Source organism: Camelus dromedarius, chromosome 18 (genome assembly GCF_036321535.1).
Source record: "Camelus dromedarius isolate mCamDro1 chromosome 18, mCamDro1.pat, whole genome shotgun sequence".
Classification (NCBI taxonomy): domain Eukaryota; kingdom Metazoa; phylum Chordata; class Mammalia; order Artiodactyla; family Camelidae; genus Camelus; species Camelus dromedarius.
In genome coordinates this window covers 21,948,188-21,969,923 of record NC_087453.1, presented here as the reverse complement: position 1 = coordinate 21,969,923, position 21,736 = coordinate 21,948,188, and the positions used below count along the sequence as shown (strand labels likewise).

Genomic DNA, 21,736 nt, shown 5'->3' with positions numbered 1-21,736 from the left:
TATTCACAATGCTTTTTTTTCTTTTTTGCTATGATGCACATGTATGATAGGCCAAACTCTGTTACATATCCTTTTAAGAAAGCTCTTTCCACTCAGGTGATTAGTCTCCAAGAACTGTACCTTCTTTGTCGTTGCTTACTCACTGAGGAAACTGTTCTGAATACAATAAGGGAAATGTAGGTTGTATGCAAATTTCAGATTCCTAGAGGCCAGAAGGGCTCAACTTTTTCATTTTACACACCAGGAACCCAAGGTCCAGAGATGAGAAATGACTTCCTCAAGGCTTCTGTAACATGCATTTGGCCCCTTACTTTTGATAAGCTTTTTCTCCAAGCTCCTGGCTTTTCCCCCTGCTACAAGTTTTTGTTTTTTATTTAATTTGCATATCATGCTCTCAAGTTTTACTATGTCCTTGTATGTCATATACCAATATTGACTTTATATATTTGTAAAATGAACTCATAGTTAAAGTAATTTTAAAGGGAACATGAAATCATTATATAAATGGAAAACCAGTACTTTTTGCCATGAATAATGACAATAATAGCTAATACTTAAATAAAATAAGCACTTTGTATAATAACTTACTTCTCATTATAACCCAAGAGGTAAACACTACAGGTACTATTATCATTCTGTTTTGTAGAGGTTAAATAACTTGTCCAAGATCACAAACTAGCCAATGGCAGAGCTGGGATGTGAGTAATTTGGGTAACATGGTTTCAGGGTCCATGCTCTTGTTTTAAAATAAAAGGTTCTTAGGAAAATACATGACCATTAAAAAAAGTCTACATCCTGCTTAATGTCCTCTTCCATACTGACTCCATTTTTGGAAACACTGATTTAGGAAATTGGTTTGGCAGTTTGTTGTACTTTGGAAATGCTGAGGTGACGTGGTAAGTGGGTTAAGGGTGACTAGAGTTCATTGGGAGTTAGTTAGGTGAGATCTTAGATTAGCATTATACCAGGTTATGCCTTGTTGAGAATTCTGGATAAACAGATCAGCAAAGCACTAGGTAAGTAATTAAGTTGTGACTGAACTGATATGTTGTGCTGTAGGGAAGTGATTGCCAAACCCAACCGGTTCTCAGAATCCTCTGGGGATCTTATTACATAAACAGGTTCCTGGGCCCCACCCCTGGAGTTTGGATTTGTTAGGTGCAGTGTAGACTAGAGAAAGCCCGGGTGAAGAACTTGGTGTCTGACACACAGTCAGAAGTCATGTTAATAGTAATAATTGTAGCATGCTTACACTGTACTGAATGTTTTACCTAAATTATCTATTTCTTATAATAGCTCTTAAGAGATAGTTTCTATCTTTATCCCTACTTTTTAGATGAGGAAAGAGACGCTAGGAGGTGTCTAGTATGCAGAACCAGGATTTGAACCTGTCATCTCCTTAAACAGTGTATTATTCTACCCAACAATGCTAACTTATCATCATTTGTCTTGGCAATAGGAGTTTTTGAGTCTGATGTTGGCTGTTTGCAGCTCTCTCCCTATGGAAATTTCCAGTGATTTTGCTTCAACTTTTGGATTCTTGAGAAACAAAGCATAGAAGGACACATAGATCTATTCCCTTCCACCCTCTTCATTTTTTATTAAGAGAGGCTTTGAGAGGGGAATATGGCTTGCCCATAGAAACATTTTTTAAAGTTGGTGGTAGAACTGAGGTTAGGTCTTTTAACTTCTAGTCTTGGACTCTTACAGTGGAAGAGCCTGCCCCCCAGAGCCTGAACGTAGCTGCTCTGTCAACCGCTGTTATGCCCATCTGTGTCCCCCGGTGCCGAAGCTCTCTTTCCGTGTGTCCTCTTGGTGTTTCTTGTGCTCTCCCACTTGTTGATAGGTGGCAAGGAGACAACGGGGCTGATGAGAGATGGGCTTGGGCAGCAGTGGGCCGTGAGGCAGAGATGGAAAAAGGGTTCTTGGGGCAGAGGTAAAGTGATGAAAGCCTTGAGCTCAAGGGTGTGAAATGTGAACTTGGTGCCGACATCTAGCGGGGAGCTGGAGCACCACAGAGGTGGGTGTGGTGACGGTGAGGCCAGTGAGTAATTTTAGCAGCGATATTTTAGGGATGACTCGGGGAGACTGGCAGGCTTTTTGAAAAATTTTTTCATACTCTGAGCTATAACATTGCTTCATAGTAATTTCCTAATTGCTCTGGGACAGGCCTGAGAATTTGTCACAGGGCACTTAGGGGCATATCTTGCTTTAGGGAGAGGTGCTCACTCCCAATATCCCATCCCCCATCCTGGGCTGCTTTTCCTAAATGCATCATCTTTTCACCCACATTGCCCACTTCTGACCATATATGACCTCTTTAGAGATATCTTCCCTCAGCTTCCTTTCGGAGTTTCCCCCATTATCCTTCAGCTCCACATTCTGTTTGGTTTCTTTAGAGCACTTGTGGAAATCAGGAAATATTTGATTTGTTACTTTTTCATTGTCTCTTTCCTCAACTGGAATGTGAGCTCCCTGATAGCAGGGACCATGATATCTGTATTGTCCACTTCTGTTTCCCCAGCACATCAGCATAGACACTGCAATATTAGATAACTGAGTGACAGGCCAAGCTGAAATGCAGCAGCCTGTGTTAGACACTGGGAATTCAGGTGGAAGTAGACAGTTTTTGTCCTCAAAGCTTTCACAGTCTGGGAGAGCAGATTGACATGTAAACAAGTAAGGACAGTGATATTAATCAACACACGTTCATTGGACAATTGCTACTTCTTGTAGGTGCTGTGGAGAATGCAAAGGAATGCAAATGGCAGTATCCCTGCCCCCAAGGAGCTTATAACTAAAATACGTAAAATAGCAAAACAAGACGCCTTCTCTGTTTCTAGAAACCCAGTTTTCTTTATTTCTGATTGAGCCCCCAATTGGCTTTGATTGCAGCAGAGATGGGATGTGGATGGATAGTTGCCTCAAAGTTGACTTCCATAAATCACCTTTCCCCCTCCTGCAACTAATTATGAGGACTGATCCCATTTGTAAACATCTCTTTCTTGACTTATTTATTAGAGATTTCTTTTAAAGTGCACATCTCTCTGCTGAGAGGATGCAGAGAGAGGGGAAAAATAGGAAAAGAGGGATTATTTTAGAACTAAAAGAGTCCTTAGATATTTATTTCAATTACTTTATTTTATGAAAAGAAAAAAAAAAAAAAAACCTGAGGCCTGGAAGGCTATCTGCTAGTGCTATACAGGCTATATAGATTGGAATCCAAGCTAGGCTAGACCAGAGTTCTGAATCCTTGCTCAGTGTTCTTCCCATTCCCACATGTCCTGGTTGTGTTTAGGCAAGAGGGTGGTGTCCACCTGTCCGGGATGTCTAGAACAATAAATTTTTGTTGTTGTTTTCTGACAAGCATTATTTGAAAACCCATTTCATGGACTTTTGTCGCTGATTGCAAGTTCTGCTGTATTAAATTTTACCATACTAGTGATTCTGGTTTTCTTTAGAAAATGTATTAGAACTCCCACAGCAGAATGAGAATTACCTTTACAATGGTCACCTTGACAGTATTAATTCTTTCCAAAGATTGATATTGTACAAAGCATTTTGGAAAAGCCATTTGTCTTTTATCCTATGGCATAGTCTTTTGGATCTCTTTAACAATGGCAAGTCTTCATATTTTAAAGATTGCTTTTAAGAGCTGATCTAAAGTTATTTGGAACTAAAACTTCTGAGTAGTGTAAAATAATAGAGCTGGAAACAGTTTTGTTTAATTAAAAGTAAAGATTGAGCAACTACCTTGCATGGCCCTAAAACTGGCTTCGAAGGCCACTCCAAGAAAGAGATTCCAAACATGTCTGGAGCAGTTGCAGCATTGTTGGGATTAAGGAGAAGTCTCCCAAGGTATAAATTAGAGTCCAAGAGTCTTTGAGTCCAAGTTATAAATTTTGTTATTCATGCTTACTATATTCACTTAACAAACATTTACTGAATGCCTTATACTTGCCAAGGTCTGTGTTAGATATTAGGGATTGATGGAATAACAGTTCCCACTCTCAGAGCATTCACGGACTAGTAGGAGGAGATGAACACCTGTATAAACAAGTGCAATGAAGTTTTATATGTACTGTACATAACAAACTATATTTGGGGGAGAGTGGGGTCAGCTCTTTAGGTTATGGGAGTGGAGAGATCTACTGAAAAGTTTTACAAAAGAAGAAATGCTTCAGTGGAGTCTTAAAAAGAAGGGTTAAGTCCTTCCAAGGAGCCAGATCATTTCGGAAAGAGCACAGGCAAAGGTACTGAGATGAGAACCAGTGTTAAATTTTGGCAGCTGCCAGTAGTTCATTGTGGTTGGAGGGTGATGCCTAAGGAGGGGCAAGAGATAAGGCTGGAGAGTCGGGTAGGGAACTAGATTATGAAGCATCTTGAACTTCATGTCAAGGAATATGTTATACTGCTGTAGGTAGACAGTAGGAGCCATTAACAAATTTTAAGTCAGGAAGTAATGTGATCAGATCTTCTGACTGTATACAGCAGATGGACTGACGGAATGAAATGAGAAGCTGAAAGACTATTAGAAGGCTAGTGGAATGGTACAGGCAGTAGATGATGTGGCCTGTGGTACGAGTTAGAGAAGGGGCAGAACAGAGAGCTGATGGGGCAGCATATGGATGTAGGTGTAACAGATAAAGAGTTACAGAGGATGTCTCAAGGTTGTTTTGATTTTTTAAAATTGATTTGGTCATACACTTTATTCAAAACAATAGCCTGAGAGATACCATTTTGCAATTAGGATTAATTGCCAGATTCATGATAGAATGTAAATTTGATGAGAATCGGAAAATATTTATAGAACAACTTTCTAAAATATGTTAGTTTTGAATGCATGTAGAGTGGGACACATAATTCAGTCTGCAAGGATTTGAGGTGTTGGCAGTGTTTTGGAATCACAAAAGGGGCAAAATCTTCAGAGTAGTTGAATGTATTAGAATTATGGAATATAGAAATTAAATGGCTCTCTTAATCCACCCTCAAAGAGATGTGAGAGTTAACAGTTTGGTGTTCTTTCCAGATTTTATTTTCTATACTTAGGTAAATTACATATACATTTTAAACACACACAACAAAAATATTGTCTGTTTCAGCAGCTTATCCTTCCTCCCTCAATATTATGAACACTGCTGTATGTCAGTAATAAAGATTTATTTTATTCTTTTTGATGGCTATATAATATTCTGTTGTGTGGATGTACCACAGTTTAAGGAAGGATTTAATTAATTCCTTCTTGGTAGATTATGGGGTTATTTGCAATTTTTTACTCTTTTTAAAAATGCTATATTGAAGTATACCTAAAAGCTGAGCTAGAGATCAAATACTAGAGTGTAATATTGGGTGAAAGAGAATGACCATGTAAAGATTTAGTAGTTAATTCCTAAAGGTTGTACCAGTTTGTGCCCTGTACCCTTAACCACTATATGTGATCACCCACTTCTCTTCACATGCCAACACTGGTGTTAATCAGTTTTTTAAATAATAGTCCTATAAGAGAAAAATACCTTAATTTACATTTTAAAAGTTACTGAGATTGAGCCTTTTGTGTATCTTTGTGAACTGCTTGTTCTTTGCTCATTTGGCAAAAGGAAATTAAGCTAGCCCTTGCCCAATACTATTTTCCATTTGCTTTCTGAGGGTAATGTTTTTGAATATAAGTTCTCATTGTAGAACTGTATGTGGAATAGATTTAAGAGGATGGTATCTATTCTGTTCCTAGATAACATTTAGAAGTCTTTGTTTTTGAGGGATTGGGGTATAAAAAGGGAGAGAAACAATAACATATTGATATTATTTTCTGTTGAATGTTTTTCATAAATACCAAAAAACATTTTGATGAATCCTATTTTTATTGAATATACAACTCAAAACTATGTCTTTGTTGTTTGCTGGGCTTCTGTCATGTTAATCCACCTTTTGAGTACTAATAGATACCAATCTTAGTTGGATAAATAACAATATACTGAAATATTAGCTTTTTTTTTTGATTCCTGGTGTATGAACTTCTGAAAAAGGGATTAACCTTATCACACAGCCTAGTAGAGATTGTTCTGGGATATCTAATTGAGTTGCTTACTCCTTCCAGGGTGTTCCTGAAAAGAAAGTACTTCCAATTACTGTCCCCAAGTCACCAGCCTTTGCTCTGAAGAACAGAATCAGAATGCCCACCAAAGAAGATGAGGTGATTCCCTGGGATGAGGGTTTCTATTCCTTCCACATAATCTAAGCATTACTCTTTCTTAAACTTAGTGGAATTCAAAGGCAGTTACTCTTGCTGGAGTTGTCTTAACAATGGGTATGAACGTTTGATCATCTTTTTGGTTCTTCCAAAAGCAAAGTAGTTAGTAAGGGTATGAATCTTTCGGCTTTCAGTGGTAACTGGTTGTAACTTAATGGAAGCTTGTTTGTTTCTATTGCACTGAAAATTAGCCTGCTGTTGTAATGTGAGTCAAAAGTTGCCAAGACTTACACTCTTTTGCCTAAGTTATTGTCACCATTCAGTGAGAGACTTTTAAAATTCATACTAAGCATTTAGGTCTGCCCTGTCCTATCTCCATTAGCCCAAGGGTTGCACAGGTGACTGTGTGGTGGTGGTTTATGAAGTTGGGATACATAAACTGTCATTGATCAGGCTAGTTTCTTGTTACATCTCCCGTTTTATCTATAAATATCCAGAGTTAAGGTAATTTTATAGCAGATCTCAAGCATAAGCCTTTTTATAGTTTCACTTGAAACTAAAATACACAGTAATCTTATGTTACCAGCTTGAACCCAAACAACTTACTTGGTCCTATTCTGGGTTTGGCTACTGAGAATACTCCCAGTCACATGTTTTAGTGGAGTCTGGAGGCTGGGTCAAAGAAGAGGCCAAGGTACATGCTTGGTTAGTACCTTCCTTCTGTTCTTCATTTTATTCACACTATTTGACCTCATTTAGTTTTTACAACCTTCTTGTGAAAACTTTTAGATCCTTTAAGAGTAATTGGGTTAGTTTATCAAATGCTTTCACATTGGTTTCACCCCTGTGAGTTGTTAGGTGACTTTGTAGGTTGGTGAGTTGGTGGGTATCCCTCTTTGATAGAAGAGGAAGCTAAGACACCTAAGAGGTTGAGTGACTTGCCTTAATTAGTGACTTCTCTCATATAATGTCTTCTGACTCCACATTCAAAGGAGGTGAGAGAGAGCAAGTAGTCTTGTTTCTAAACTGCAGTTTTTTCCTCAGGAAGAGGAGGAGCCAGTAGTGATAAAAGCTCAACCTGTGCCGTATTTTGGGATGCCTTTTAAGCCCCAAATCCCAGTGGGAAGAACTGTGGAAATATGCCCTTTCTCTTTTGATTCTCGAGACAAAGAACGTCAGTTACAGAAGGAGAAGAAAATAAAAGAACTGCAGAAAGGGGAGGTAGGTGTTTCCATTTTTGCAAGTAGCACGATACTATTCTTTGATGCCTCAAAGGTAATCTTTTATGTTGCAATGATAACTATAAAATCACTGACTTCCTTTGATCCCTCTGAGAACCTTATGAAGTATAAATAGGGCAAGTAATTTAAAATAACCGTCTGGCACAAAGAGGTTAAGTGACTTGCCCATGATCATGCTGCTAGTTATTGGCAACATTGGGAGGAAAACCTCTTTTTCCTTTTGAGCCCATTACTCTTTCTGCTACACCATGCTGCTTTGGTAACTGGCCTTTTCTATTTTTCAGATTCATTCAAATATTCTGGAGCAGCTGCTGCCTTCTGGCTAAAAAGACTATCTTAAACCTTAAGTTTTCTTTTCTATTAGGTGCCCAAGTTCAAGGCACTTCCTTTGCCTCATTTTGACACTATTAACCTGCCGGAGAAGAAGGTGAAGAACACAACTCAGGTTGAGCCTTTCTGCTTGGAGACTGACAGAAGGGGTGCTCTGAAGGCACAGACTTGGAAGCACCAGGTGGGGATGGGGAGAGAGCAGCTAAAATGTGAATTGCTTGATTGTTGGTTTGTTACAATAGGTAGACCCACTATACTGAATTTACCTGGGAACTAACATACTGGATTATTTCAGGGGCTCTCACTCTAAATTAGAGGTCAGCAAACCTTTTCTATAAAAGACCAGATATTAAATATTTTAGGTTTTGTAGGTTACATATAGTGTCTATCACATGTTCTGTATGTGCGTGTGTGTTTCAACTCTTCAAAAATGTAAAAAGCATTTTTTGCTCAAGAGGTATACGAAAAGAGGTTGCAAGCTGGATTTGGCCTGCAGGCTTAAGTTTGTTGATCTCTGCTTTAAGTGATCATCTGGGGAATATGAGAAATGGTAGGCTTTTTTTTACCTCAAGAGTTAAGATCTTATCTATTAGACTTGTTCATTAAATGTTCACTCCTTTCTTTTCTTTTTTTCTTTTTTTTTAATTGAAGTATAGTTGATTTATAATCTTGTGTTAGTTTCAGGTGTACAGCATAGTGATTTAGTTATACACATATATATTCTTTTTCATTATAGGTTATTATAAACTATTGAATATTGTTACTGTGCTATACAATAGGACTTTATTGTTTATCTATTTTGTATATAGTAGTCTGTATCTGCTAATCTCAAACTTAAAATTTATCCCCCACCAACCCTTTTCCCCTTTGGTAACCACAAGTTTGTTTTCTATGTCTGTGAGTCTGTTTCTGTTTTGTAAATAAGTTCATTTGTGTCATTTTTTTTAGATTCCATATATAAATGGTATTATATGATATTTGATACTTAGTATGATCATCTCTAGGTCCATCCATGTTGCTGCAAATGGCATTATTTCATTTTTTTTTTTATGTTTGAGTAGTATTCCAACATATATATATATATACTACAATTCTTTTTTGGGGGGTGTTTAAGGAAAAAAAAAATACATATATATATTTTTTAATGGCGGTATTGAGGACTGAATCCAGGACCTCATGCATGCTAAGCATGCACTCTTACCACTGAGCTATACCCTCCCCTGCTTATACCACAACTTCTTTATCCATTCATCTGTCAGTGAACATTTAGGCTGTTTCCATGTCTTGGCTATTGTAAATAGTGCTGCTATGAACATTGGGGTGCATGTATCTTTTTGAATTAGAGTTTTCTCTGAATATATGCCCAGGAGTGGGATTGCTGGATCATCTGGTAACTATTTTTAGTTTTTTAAGGAATATTCATACTGTTTTCCATAGTGGCTGTACCAAATTACATTCCCACCAACAGTGTAGCAGGATTCCCTTTTTGTTCACTCCTTTCTGTTGGTGCTTTGATAAGAAAATACACGGTGAGAATAAATTCTCAATATGGTATGTTGTTTTCTCAACATAGTGTGCTCTTTGCTCTTTATAGATGACAGGTGATTAAAAAGTTAATCGATTGTTGGCTGATTTAATTGGAATCTAATTCTACCGTCTGAAAAAAAAATTCTCTTGAGCCCCTAAGTTTGTCAGTATTGATACAGTCTCTTATTCTGGACGATGAAAGGGGCTCTGGCCTAATCTTTTTGTCTGTGGAAAGACACCCCTCTGATGTGCAAGAGACGTGATTGCTTATGTGACTAAGCACTTATGTAGGCCCCTTGTTAGCATTGTTCTTGAGGAGAACTTAGGACTATTGGCTTTGGAAGCAATAGTGAAACTCTCTTTCAAGGACCATGACATAGAATGTCTATGTGTGGGGTACTTCCCATAATAAAAAAAATGTTTAAAACTTTTTCAGACATACATAAAAGTAGAATAGTATAATGAATTTATATGAACCTGTCACCTGGTTCTCTCGTGATCAAAACATGGAAAATCTTATTTCATCTATAGTTCTACCTACTTGTCTCTATACTGGATGCTTCTACCTACACAAGATTACTTTGAAGCAAATCCTAGGTATCATTTCATTTCATCTAAAAATACTTCAGTGTGTATCTTTAAAATATAAGGATTAAAAAAAGCATAACCACAGTACTATTATTGCATTTTAAAAGATTAACAGTAATTCCTTAATAGTGACAAATAGTCAGTGTTCATATATCCCCAAATCCCTCATTTTTTTAGTCATATTGTTCAAATCAGGATCCAAATAATGTCCACATATTACATTTGTTTGATAAATCTCTAAATCCCTTTAATCTATAGGCTGCTCTACTTGCATTTTATTTGTTGACTAAACTAGATTGTCCTATAAATTTTACAGTCTGGATTTTAGTCATTGTATTCCCATGGTGTTGATTAATATGTTCCTCTATCTCCTGTATTTCCCATTATTGAGTATTTAAATCTAGAGACTTGATTAAATTCTGGTTAGATTCTTTTTGGGATTAGTGGGGAGAATACTTTACAGGTGATCCTATCCAGGGGTATATAATGTCTAATATCTACTTGTTTATTTTTTGTGATGTTAAGATAGGCCTTAAAAGTATCTTTAAGGTACTTTCTAATTCTCATGGGGTTCAAATATTGTTGATCTGATCTACTTAATGTAAAAGGGATTTTAATTTGGGTTTAAATTAAATCACCTGCTGTTTTTATTGATGAAACAGTTCAGAAACACTAGAATTTGAGTAATGAGGTGGTAGTTAGGGAAAGTTGTGTAGTTGCCGATCTAACAGATTTTCTTTCTAATAGCTGGAAGAAGAACTCAAACAGCAGAAAGAAGCAGCTTGTTTCAAGGCTCGTCCCAACACCGTCATCTCCCAGGAGCCCTTTGTTCCTAAGAGAGAGAAAAAATCCTTCACTGGTAATAGTTTATGTGTTCTTGTGGGATTGGGGCAGTATTGTCAGACTTCCTGGGACTCAGTTATGTCAGTACAATGTTGTGTCAATTAGGAAAGCATTTGCCTGTAGAGGATCTAGTTTTCTCCCCCTCGATCTTTGTTGAATCCAGCAGCTATGTTGATTTGTAGAATGTGTTGGGGTCGGATTGAAAGAACAAGAGCCTGGGCAGAGGCAGCTGGCAATTCAACAACAATTATACTTTCCCCATCCAGGGAGTAGCAAATAAGTGAGGGAGGGAGAGCCAGGACTTCTTTCTGGACTTCACCCTGAAGCAAGCCTTCGATAGAAAGCATTTGATTTGTTAAACAAGGGCAATGTGTCAGAAAATTGGGATTCTCCTCCTAAATCTGTCTCAAAATCACTATGTAGTTTTGAGCAAGCTACTTTTCCTGTGCAGATCTTGCTTTTTCCCTAATTAGATGATTTATGGGAGCTCTTCCAACCCTTAAAATTTTAGAACTTTTGTGGTTTTACCCCACCTTTCTCCTAGCAGGGCTTCCTTAGAGCTCAGCCTTTCTGTTTCCATGCATGTCTGTGCCAGTTGCTGGAACTGTGGGAGGTTTATGCAAGTCCTGCTTGTGCACCAATATTCTCTCTGTTTCTGTACTCAGAGGGTCTAGTTCAGGAAACTTTCCAGCTGGCCACTGAGAAGAGGGCCAAGGAGCGGCAGGAGCTGGAGAAGAGAATGGCTGAGGTGGAAGCTCAGAAAGCCCAGCAGCTGGAGGAGGCCAGGCAGCAGGAGGAAGAGCAGCAGAAGGAGGAGCTGGCCAGGCTACGGAAAGAACTGGTAACCGGGCAGCCCGAGCACTGACTAACCCGTGGTTGTGTCTGTTTTGTTTTATCTGTACCTTGCCTACCTTGCCTTGTTCCGGAAAGGATCTAAGGTGGCCTACAAGGATTCATCAAAGAAGAGTGAAAATGAGAAATCGCACAAGCCAAGAAGGGCGGTGACAAAGTTGAGATGTGAACAAGGCTAAAGATGTGTAAATTGTGATCTATGGATCTGCTAAGTTTGAGCCATAATTTTGGCCCTTTTTAGGAACCAACCTGTCAGTTACAAAACTCAAAATGATCAGGAGATATAAACAAGCTAGTTATTTAAAAAATACATTTATCCTTGATACTGAATTCAGCCAGAATTTCTTCCAGGGGATCTTCATAAGGAGGACATCTTGTGCACAACTATGCACAATTATGCATTTGTAGGACTTTATTTAACTTATTTTTATTGTTATTTTGTTAAGGCTTAAGAAAATCAATGTGTTTTACAAGAATACATAGGTAGAGAAGGACATGGGAATTGTGTGATGACTGTATCTTCATTTTCCTCTTAATACTTGACTCAAATTCCTTGGAGTTAAAGTGCATATCAGTCCAGGTGGCCCTCCATGCTAACACTAGATAGTGATTTAGATATTAGTTATCCGAAAAGAAAGCGTCGTTCACATTAAGAACCCTTTCACTAGGAGGGCAGCAAGCCACATTAACTTTATTAATGAAGAAGACAGTTTTAGATGAAACTGCATATGATTAGTAGAAGGATGAATATAGAAACATGTAAGTTGTTGAGGTTCTGTCTAAAAATGCTAAGCCAACAGCTGTATCAGCTGTTGGCAGAGGTGGCTGGCCACAGGAAGGCTTTAGGGACAAACTATTAAAGGAATTAGTTCCTCGACAAAATCCAAGCTACCCTTTGCTGATTGGATTTTAAAAACATATGTATAATCCTTGGTCCTTACAAAACCAGCCTTTTTTCCAGCCTCAAGTGTTTTGAATTTTCTACAGCACTTGAGTCTTGTCTCTTGTGTTTGTCCATATCATAGAACTTTCTACTAATCTGGCTTGATTCAGGGTTAATTCTAGACTGTCAGAAGGATGGATGGGACCATATGTTCTCCCAGAAACCTTTCCTGGTCATTGGTTTTGTGTGTGTGTGTGTGTGTGTGTGTGTCTATGCTTTTGGTGAATATTAAGATTCAATAAGCTTAAGATTATACTCTAGCAAATTCTTAATATACATCTCTTTTCTTCTGTAATTGAATACAGCCCCCTTATACCCTAGTAATAAATAGTCAAACTGAAGATAGATGCAAGCTGAGGGGCCCAGCACAACCTGAATGAAAACCAACTTGGGCTCCAAAGCACATGTGTGTTGCTGTTAAACTGTGTTGCCACCCCTCTGCCACCTCTTTGAATTAGTGACTAGGATCTGTGAAACTATACCAAAATTTTCTCAAGAAGAAAAATGAAATCACCCATAAGCATAGTTCTCTAACATCCTTAGCAATGGTAACCCTGTTTTTCTCATTCTGCAGGTGCACAAGGCAAATCCAATACGCAGGTACCAGGGTGTGGAGGTCAAGTCAAGTGACCAGCCTCTGACCGTTCCTGTATCGCCCAAGTTCTCCACTCGATTCCACTGCTAAACTCAGCCATGAGCTGTGGACAACACCTGGGAACTGGAGCTGCTCTTTCCATTAAACCAGGAGCCTTCTTTGTCACAGGAGCGTGGAGAGAATCCATTTCTCCAGGCTTTGCCCTGCCCATGCCCGACAGAGCATGCCTGACAAGTGTGGACTCCGATTCCTTTGAGGGTTGTTTTCCTACATTACTGAGGCTAATAATGAGACTCGACTCACATATATCTCAACCGGACTCCATGTAGTTGTTACCTTTGAACCATCAGTTGACCTTTTGTATGGGTCCTAACTCTGACTAGAATTTAAATTCTCTGTATTAGCACAGTGTTATTTCTGTTGCCCTTACCCCTCCTTTTTTTTTTTTTTTTTTCTATTTTAATCAGAAAATAAAGATAGTTAAATACTGAGACAGGATTTAAGTCATGGATTAAATGAGGAACCATCAGTAGTATATCAGATTCTTCTCTGCAAAATGAATTTAGAGTTAAGAAGCCCTTGGCTACAAGGGGGAAAGGCTCGTTAACTGCATGACAAGGAAGAGAACTTACGGGGAACCTCACAGTGGCCATCAGCAGGCTTCGGGTAGAGCTGCTGTTCAGGCACATTCTTCCCTTTTTGGTGCTGATGATAACAAGGAATGCTGAGCAGTGCACGTTTTAAGTCCTCCAGTGACCTGGACTGTAATAAATATTTTTGTCTTCCTCTCCCGATTTTGTTATTTGATGTTTTTAAATCTGTCAGGTCCCTTTGGAGGTCACATCTTATTGGGGAAAGTAGGTACTTTGAGAGGAGGGCTCAGGAACTTTTAAAAACATATGCTCTATCCTTAAAGGAAAGTGCTTCGTGACTTTTTTCTGTGTTATGTCAGAATATTCTCCCATGTTTTGTTAACTCTCTCCTAGGAACCACTCTGGAAGTGTGTTATTCCAACAGACAGACTGTGCCTTCTTCCCTAAGTGTGCCTTTTCTCACCTGGTAAACTCTTCCTTATGAAACTCAGCCCTAGTAGAATCTTTTTCATAAATCCTTCCTTGACCATCTGACCTCAGGTAAGATGACAGCTTCCTTCTTTGTGCCTTCCAAATGTTCCTTCTGTATGTCTCTAGTAGAATAGTTATACCACTGAGTTACTTGTATTTGTTTATGAACTAGTAGAGATGCAGATAACTAAAATTATGTTAGTCTTTGAAGGTAAAAATTATGTTAATCATCTCTCTATTTCTCAGCACAGAATTTGCTAGGTGCATGTTAAATGGTATATTTTCTTTTAGATTTAACATTATTTATGAACTCCTACTCTGTACCAGTCATCTACTGTGCCACGGACTATAAAAGCCCAGGCAGACCTAGGCACCATGTATGATGTTAGATCTATTTTATATTCCTTTTGTTTATTCATTCAGTAAGCATTGTCTACAGACCACTGTGGATTTAGTGACAGACGACAAAGCAAGATGATTTGCAGATCCCTGGGCCTCATGTAGGCCCACAGACTGATAGAAAGAGCAGTTCCTTTATTCATTTCCTAGAGGTATATGCTCTACAGTTCCATAACTACTTGTGTAGTTCATTTAACAAATAGTGATTTGCTGCTAACTCTATATACCTTGGCACTGTTCTAGTCTCTGGGAATATAGCAATGAACAGAAATAGAAGACCTTGACTTTGTGGAGCTTACCTTTTAGAAGGGGAGACAGACAATAAACAAGTAGTTGTCTCTTCTGTTGGGTGATAAATGTTTCTGTGACTGACTGCTGTGTGGAAAATAGACAGGGGTGGGGAGTTGAGGGCATGTGAGATTGGAATTGGAAGGTGAGGAGGTTCTTGTTGTTCAGGGGAGAGCTGATAGTGGTTTGATAGGGTGGCAGCAGTGGAGGTGATGAGAAGTGGTGGGACCCTGAATGTATTTTGAAGCTGTAACTGACAAGACTTGCTAAGAGATTGGAGGTGGAGAGAGAGAGAGAAGATAGTCAAGGAGGGCACCCAGTTATCAGTCCCAGAGAGAGTTCTCCACCACTTGTACTGTGAGAAGCCCCATTCTACCCCAGTCCTCATATCTCTTGTGGATTCTTGGTGGTGGGGTTTTCATTTTTTCCTGGTCACCTCTTACTTTGGTTTTCCTGCACCTGTTCATCTCTTGAGCCCCCTCTGTGTCTATCCTCTGTAGCTTTTCTCTCTCCAATGTGTCAGCAGTTCTCTAGCAGTTTGCTGTCATTCATATGTTACTATCTGGTATTCCGTGTATTTTGTCTACTTTTTGTTTTGGTTGTTTCAGGTAGAAGAATAAATCTGGCCCTCAAGTTGAGGGTTTTGGAGAGAGTGTTATTGAAAATTATGGACCTATGGAATCCTTACACCTCATTTGTTCCATTCTGGATTACTACCCCCTCCCCCAACACACCCATGTCAGGGTGGTAATGTGTGACAGTCTTTTAGAGGCAAAACAGGGATTATGTTACTTTAGAGCAAATAGCTTTTAAAATTAAGGTGCAGACATCCATTGCCTCTTGTTTCCCAGAATGTCTCAATTTCCCAGGGGCTGTCTGCTCCTCAGCACAGTCTGTCTGGTATCGAGTCCTCTCTTTCTGGACCATCTCACATGACCTTCATTTTTCTAGTGCAGCCTCCCATTTCCCCTGAAACTCAAACTCCGCTTTTATTTTACAGAGAAATTCAGGTTCTTTCTCTCTCTAGGCCATGTTCAAGAGGGAGCTTCTCTCCCAACACTCAGAGGTTACCCCAGAATTTTCCTAAACAAAGACCATGTCCTCTAATAGGAATTTACTGAATTCTCCTGAGAAATCTGGCTGCCACACTTGGCAGTTTTGCAAATCTCTTAGCACACACACACATGCAGATTGTTGGAATTCCCACGATTTCTGGGAAAGACTATTTTCAGTGTTGTTTTGATTGGTCGTGGTTTCCCATTGCTAATAGTCTTGTGCTAATTAATACAAGATTATGGCTCACTCTTGCTTTGGTTGCTCATTTTATTCTTGTGTAATTGCTTTGTTGCTATCTTGACTGCTGTTTTATTCCTTACCTGTTCTCTCTCACTGAATGTTGTCCTTGGAAAGTGGATCTTGAGTGGTAGACAGGCTACAGTGACAGTTGCTCCAGCATTTGATAGCGATAAGTCCTGTACACAAGTAATTGTAACGCAAGATAGGATGTGATTGAATAACAGGAGACAGAAAAAAATGCTGCAGGAGTTTAGGGATTCTTGTTGGAGGTGAGATTGTAGTTCTTAAAGATTTTTTCTTTTTTTTTTTAAGTAAAAATTATGAAAGTAATACAGTCATCCCTCGGTATCCACAGGGAATTTGTTCTAGGACCCCCTGTGGATACCAAAATCCAGTGCTCAAGTCACATATAAAATGGCATATTTGCATATAACCTACACACATCCTCCCATATACTTTAAATCATCTCTAGATTACATATAACTGAAAAGGAAGCATGTCAAGATTTACCTAAAGGTATACACAGGTTTAACCAGATATTCAAGCCAGTAAGCCCCCAAGGCTCAGCTAAGCCAGGAACTAAAAGACCAAGTGTTGCTGACCTGTCCTCGAGTCCTTGGGACCTCAGGTCACTAGCTCAGGACATCACGTAGAGGAACTAGACCCCACTACAGGTATGCAGTGGGTTGAACCTGCAGGTGCGGAACCTGTAGATATAGAGGGCTGACTGTACTGCCTTTTGAAAACAGTACAAACTATAAAATAAAACATGAAAGTCTCCTTACACTCCCTACTCCCATTCCCCTCCATTGATAGCAGTTGTATATTCTTCCAGAATGTTTTCTATGTACATACACAGATTTATAGAACATTTTTCTTTTTTTATAACAAGATTATCGCATTATGCATTTGCCTTTAATTTTAATTTGTCCTTTGAAGGTTATGCATTCACATCGTTCAAAATTTTAAAGCTACAAAGGTGCTCAGTTCCCCAACCCAGGGATAGTGCTGCCAAGTGTGTTCCTGTGCAGAGGTGGCCTCAGCATAAATGTCTTTCTACCTGCTCCCTCTTATTTTTGCACAAATAGTATCACACTTCACACTGTACCTTGTGCTTTTTGTGTGTGTTCTGCATTGAATGATGTGGTTCAGATGCTACCCTGGGTGTGTACTAGCTGTCTTCCTGGCTGAAGTATGAAGCCTCTTAGGAGAATCTAGTGACGTGGAGACAGACCTGTAGTGGGGTCTATTCCTCTATGTGATGTCCTGGGCTAGTGACCTGAGGTCCCAAGGACTCGAGGGCAGGTCAGCAACACCTGGTCTTTTAGTTCTTTTAGTTCCTGGCTTAGCTGAGCCTTGGGGACTTATTGGCTTGAATATCTGGTTAAACCTGTGTATCCCCTTAGATAAATCTTGACATGCTTCCTTTTCAGTTCCCTTCTGAATCTCGTCTGCTGGGAAAGTTCCTCATTGCTGAGAGTAGCAGTTACAAAAGCTGTCAGCCACGTGGCTGGGCTCCTATTTCTGCACAGGCAGGCTGAGTTACAGCTTGGTGGTGTGGATCCAGGTAGGAATCAGTCAACATTCTGAATCCTGAGCTGCCATCTGCCTTGCAGCCTAGTGGGATGCTCAGTTTAGACAACATATAAAGTTTCCTGGATGTGGGACAAACCCCGGCCTATGGAAAGAGCAGGGAGGTTAAAGTGTGTGGTACTTTGAGCAGTGACGAAGGCGTAACCAGGGAGTTGACATGTTTGCTCCAATGCCAAGAATTCCAGGACAATTTGTTACCCAGCTGAGGCCAGTGTAGTTGCTACAAAAAAGAAGCCTGAGGACAAAAATGTACTTTTCCTTTGTTTTCTTTGTCTTGCTGCATACCTGCTTTGTTTCCTAGTGCTGTAGTGAAGGTTACTGACATCAAAAACAAATGTCTAATGGTGTTTGCTGTTCTCTTTCTTGCAAGAGAATAAGAGGCTGGGCTCAGGGCAAAGCATGGCTCTTCTGTGCTGAAGGTATCAGCTTCCTAAAAAGGCTTGACAAATGCTGACATTTTACTTGGAGGAACCATAGTTGGAGGGGCTTAGGAAAATGCTCAGTTTTATCAGGAATGATTTCACCAGATCAAGCCTAACCTGAAGGCATCAATTGCCATTTCCCTTTTTCTTAAAATTTCGTTAAACAGAAAGAAAAACCTGGCCTGTCTGATCTGCCAAAACCCATGTAGTTAAGGGACTCGTGTCCCAGAACATCTCAGGCAGGTGTGTGAATGAACTAAGAGTTATAGCCAAGTACTGTTACCTTGCTTGTTTCAGCACCGGTGGTATTCTCAGGGCTTCTTTCAGGAGCAAGGGTGGGAGACGTAGTTTTCAGTGAGTCAAATACTAAATAGTCAGTGGTTGTAAACTGTGGTATGAAAAACACATTGGGGTGTTATTGTCAAGCTTGCTGATAAGGAGAGATGAAAAGTCTCTGGCCTGACACTGATGTTGATGAAAGATTAATCAGCCGATCTAAGAAAGAATTGAAAATTTTTATTTGAGTCAAATTTGAGGATTATAACCCAGGAAGAGCATCTCAGAAAGCTCTGAGAACTGTTTTGTCCACTAGAAATCAAGGCACAGTTATATAAGTTTTTTGAGACAGGGCTGTACATCAAATGATGTATAAATGACAGTTTACCTAATCCAGATCTAAGCATCATCCTGGTGGGTCGTGTGACCCCTTACAAGATCAAGAAGGAATGTTATCTTTTAAGGAGTTGTCTTGGTACTAGAAGAATGTTGCACTTGATGGTTGAGGAGGTATTCCTGCCAATAGGCGAGGTTTGGTTGATGCATAATGCAGATACATAGCGCACAGTGGGGTGAGAGGAGGTCAAAGGGCAGAGAAGACTTTTTTTTATGTTTGAATTTTTCTTGTCTTGCCAATTTTACTTGACACTGACATACTCCACTCACAGGTAAACAGACACACCCTCTTCTGTCACTAAACGACAAGAAAATGACTTTGAATTTGCTCTGTGAAAAATCTCAGCTGGGTTTTGCAACATTTTTGTTTTCAGTTTTAAAATTGGGATTTTTTTGTTAATTGTATACAATTTGGAAAATTGGTAATAGGAGGAAGGAACAAAAAGATCTGTGGTCCCATCATCCTTGAACACATGATTCTCTGCATAATCTTTTGTTATGTAGAACTTTTTAGTCTTGTTCTACATTGTAGGGTTTTTCTGTTTATGTATATACATTTTTTTTTGTATTCTGCTTTTTTTCACTTAGCATAGTAGTAACTCAAATATTTCTCCTATATTACTGCATACTCTGTAAATACCAATTTTAACAGCAGCATACTGTCCCATTGTTCTGAGTTTGCTTTCTCCCCATTGAAAATGTTTGTTTTGCAAAGGATTTTTCTAGGCTATTTATAGGACAGATTTGTTTGTTCCCCTAAATTTATCATATCTGTCTCCAAACTTCAAATGGCTGTTTCAAACCACTTAAGTCAATCTTTGTAATTAAAATATTAAGAGGAAACATAAGTCCCTCCCAAAAGTATAGTTAATGATGTCACCTGGCATACACATTAGCAAATTGGAAAGCTCCATTTGACTGGCATGATTTCAATGTTACTGACACTCATGCCCAGTGAAAAAAGTTAATTGGCGTTTAGCAAGGCCTTTCTGGAGAGAATTTTAGTTATGTTATTTTAAAGTCTTGGAATTCTACATCTTAAGACAGACTTAACACAGTAGATTGCTGCCTCAAAGCCTTCAGGTCAGATTTGAAAGGGAATGTCCTTTGTCTTTCTTAACTCTAGCTGGGCTGTGATGTGTCTTTTGGGAAGAGTGGAGGCAGGGAATATAATCTCCCTTCTGGCACTGGCACACTGGGTGACCTTTAACAAGGCACTCTCCTCTTCTGGACCTCAGTTTCCACATCGTCAAAGAGGAGATTGCATTAGAAAGATAAATAAGGCTCTTTGGAGCTTGAATATTTTCAGATTTTTTTTCTAGGCAATTTGTTCATCAGCCCCTACTTTCACATTTATAATTTTCTATAGCCAACTGCTCAGTCACTGCAAGAGGGCACCTCTAGCAAGCTCCCTGCCCCTAGATTTCCATTTGAACTTCAATGAAGTATGCTGGAGATCAGTGTGCTAGCTCATTGAGGACTTTCCAAGGGTTGTTCTGGAAGCGGAAATCTAGCCCAGATCACTCCAGGGGACTAATCCCTGAATAATGTCCTCTGACACACACACATATTTTCTGATGTTTCTCTTGACCTTGGAACTGTTTAAAGACTGCACAGAATGCTCAATGAATTCTGACAGACGACTGCAAGGAAGTCCCTCCCATCCTTGGCTTTTCCAAGCTGTGAGGTTACTAGTAGTGTTTCTTCAATTGTTGGAGGCAGTTCAAGGATGTTACAGTGAAACTGACAGCTTGCCTTGCTGCCCTTCTATTTCTCTCCACTGCATTTCAGTTTTTGCAGTGTTTGTGATCAAAGGGACTTGGATTGTTTTAAGATAATTATCACAAGGTTCTTTCTGGAGGATCATGAGTTATTTAGTGGAATGAACTCTGGGGGTTGGGAGAGTGGCTTCTGGTTTTGTGACCTTGGGCATGTTGTTTGAATTCTCTGAGTCTCAATTTCTTCATCTTAGAAGTTAAAACAATGTTTCTAGAAAGGACCATTCCTTTGGTTCCATGGGTGAGAATTTGCTCCTAGCTTTAAAATGACCCAAAAGCATGCTCAGCATCTATGGTGACTGTCACATTGGGCACTTATTCATCCCTGTTGGCCAAGTGACTCAGTGTGACCCTGCCTGAGTTACATATTCAGTATTAACTGTCAGTGGGTATGTGTCACCAGGGGTTGCCAGAAGCCCCTGCTATTTACCCAAAACTAACAACCTGACAAGACGGGGCGAGCAGCTGCTGGTCAGCAACCAGTGAGAGGAGCAGTGAGACTCCTCAGGAGAAAGACTCCGGGGGAGTTTGTGCAAGCCAGAGAGGTGAGGGGTTTGAGTCTGAGCTCGTAGTAATCTCATTCTTACTGGGCTGGAGGTTGACGTCTACACTGTCGGCTCCCTCTTTCTTACTTGGGTATTAGACTTTTTCTCCCTCTTGGTAACTTGTTACTGACAATAGAAAATGAATACATACGTGTATGTATGATTGAAACATCATGCTGTACACCAGAAGTTGACACATTATAACTGACTATACTTCAATTTAAAAGAAAGTAACAGTTGACAAAGGGCAAGTAAAATTGGAGTTTAGGTTTGGCCAGGATTATTCCCTCTAAGGCTAAAATACTTGGTAAAAGGTAAAGTGCACTTCATATTTTATGAATTGGTTTCTTAGAAGTGTTAAGAAGCTTAATGGTTTCATACTTGGGAATGTTTTAATATTAATGGTGTCAGGAATGCGACAGAACAATCCTGACTTTCACTTCTGCCCAAACCACTAAGCCACTTCTGTCCCCATGGAACCTCAATCCATGTGACGCTTTGGTAGCACTTAGGAATATCAGCAGTTAGTTGACTGATAACAATACATTATATTTTATACAGTATCTTTCAGTT

At 39.3% G+C, this 21,736-nt stretch overlaps 1 protein-coding gene across 2 annotated transcripts in view; it reads left to right on the top strand.

Annotated features, from left to right (window-relative positions):
- The window catches only part of TPX2 (TPX2 microtubule nucleation factor), a 41,577-nt gene extending 27,666 nt beyond the window's left edge, over positions 1-13,911 (top strand). For both annotated transcript variants that reach the window (XM_031434009.2, XM_010993892.3), the window contains exons 13-18: positions 6,095-6,190; positions 7,232-7,408; positions 7,793-7,939; positions 10,621-10,732; positions 11,382-11,557; positions 13,086-13,911. In XM_031434009.2, the coding sequence (XP_031289869.2) occupies positions 6,095-6,190; positions 7,232-7,408; positions 7,793-7,939; positions 10,621-10,732; positions 11,382-11,557; positions 13,086-13,196 (819 nt within the window). In that variant the 3' untranslated portion in view covers positions 13,197-13,911. The remainder of the gene's footprint in view (positions 1-6,094; positions 6,191-7,231; positions 7,409-7,792; positions 7,940-10,620; positions 10,733-11,381; positions 11,558-13,085) is intronic.
- The last annotated feature ends 7,825 nt before the right edge of the window (positions 13,912-21,736 follow it).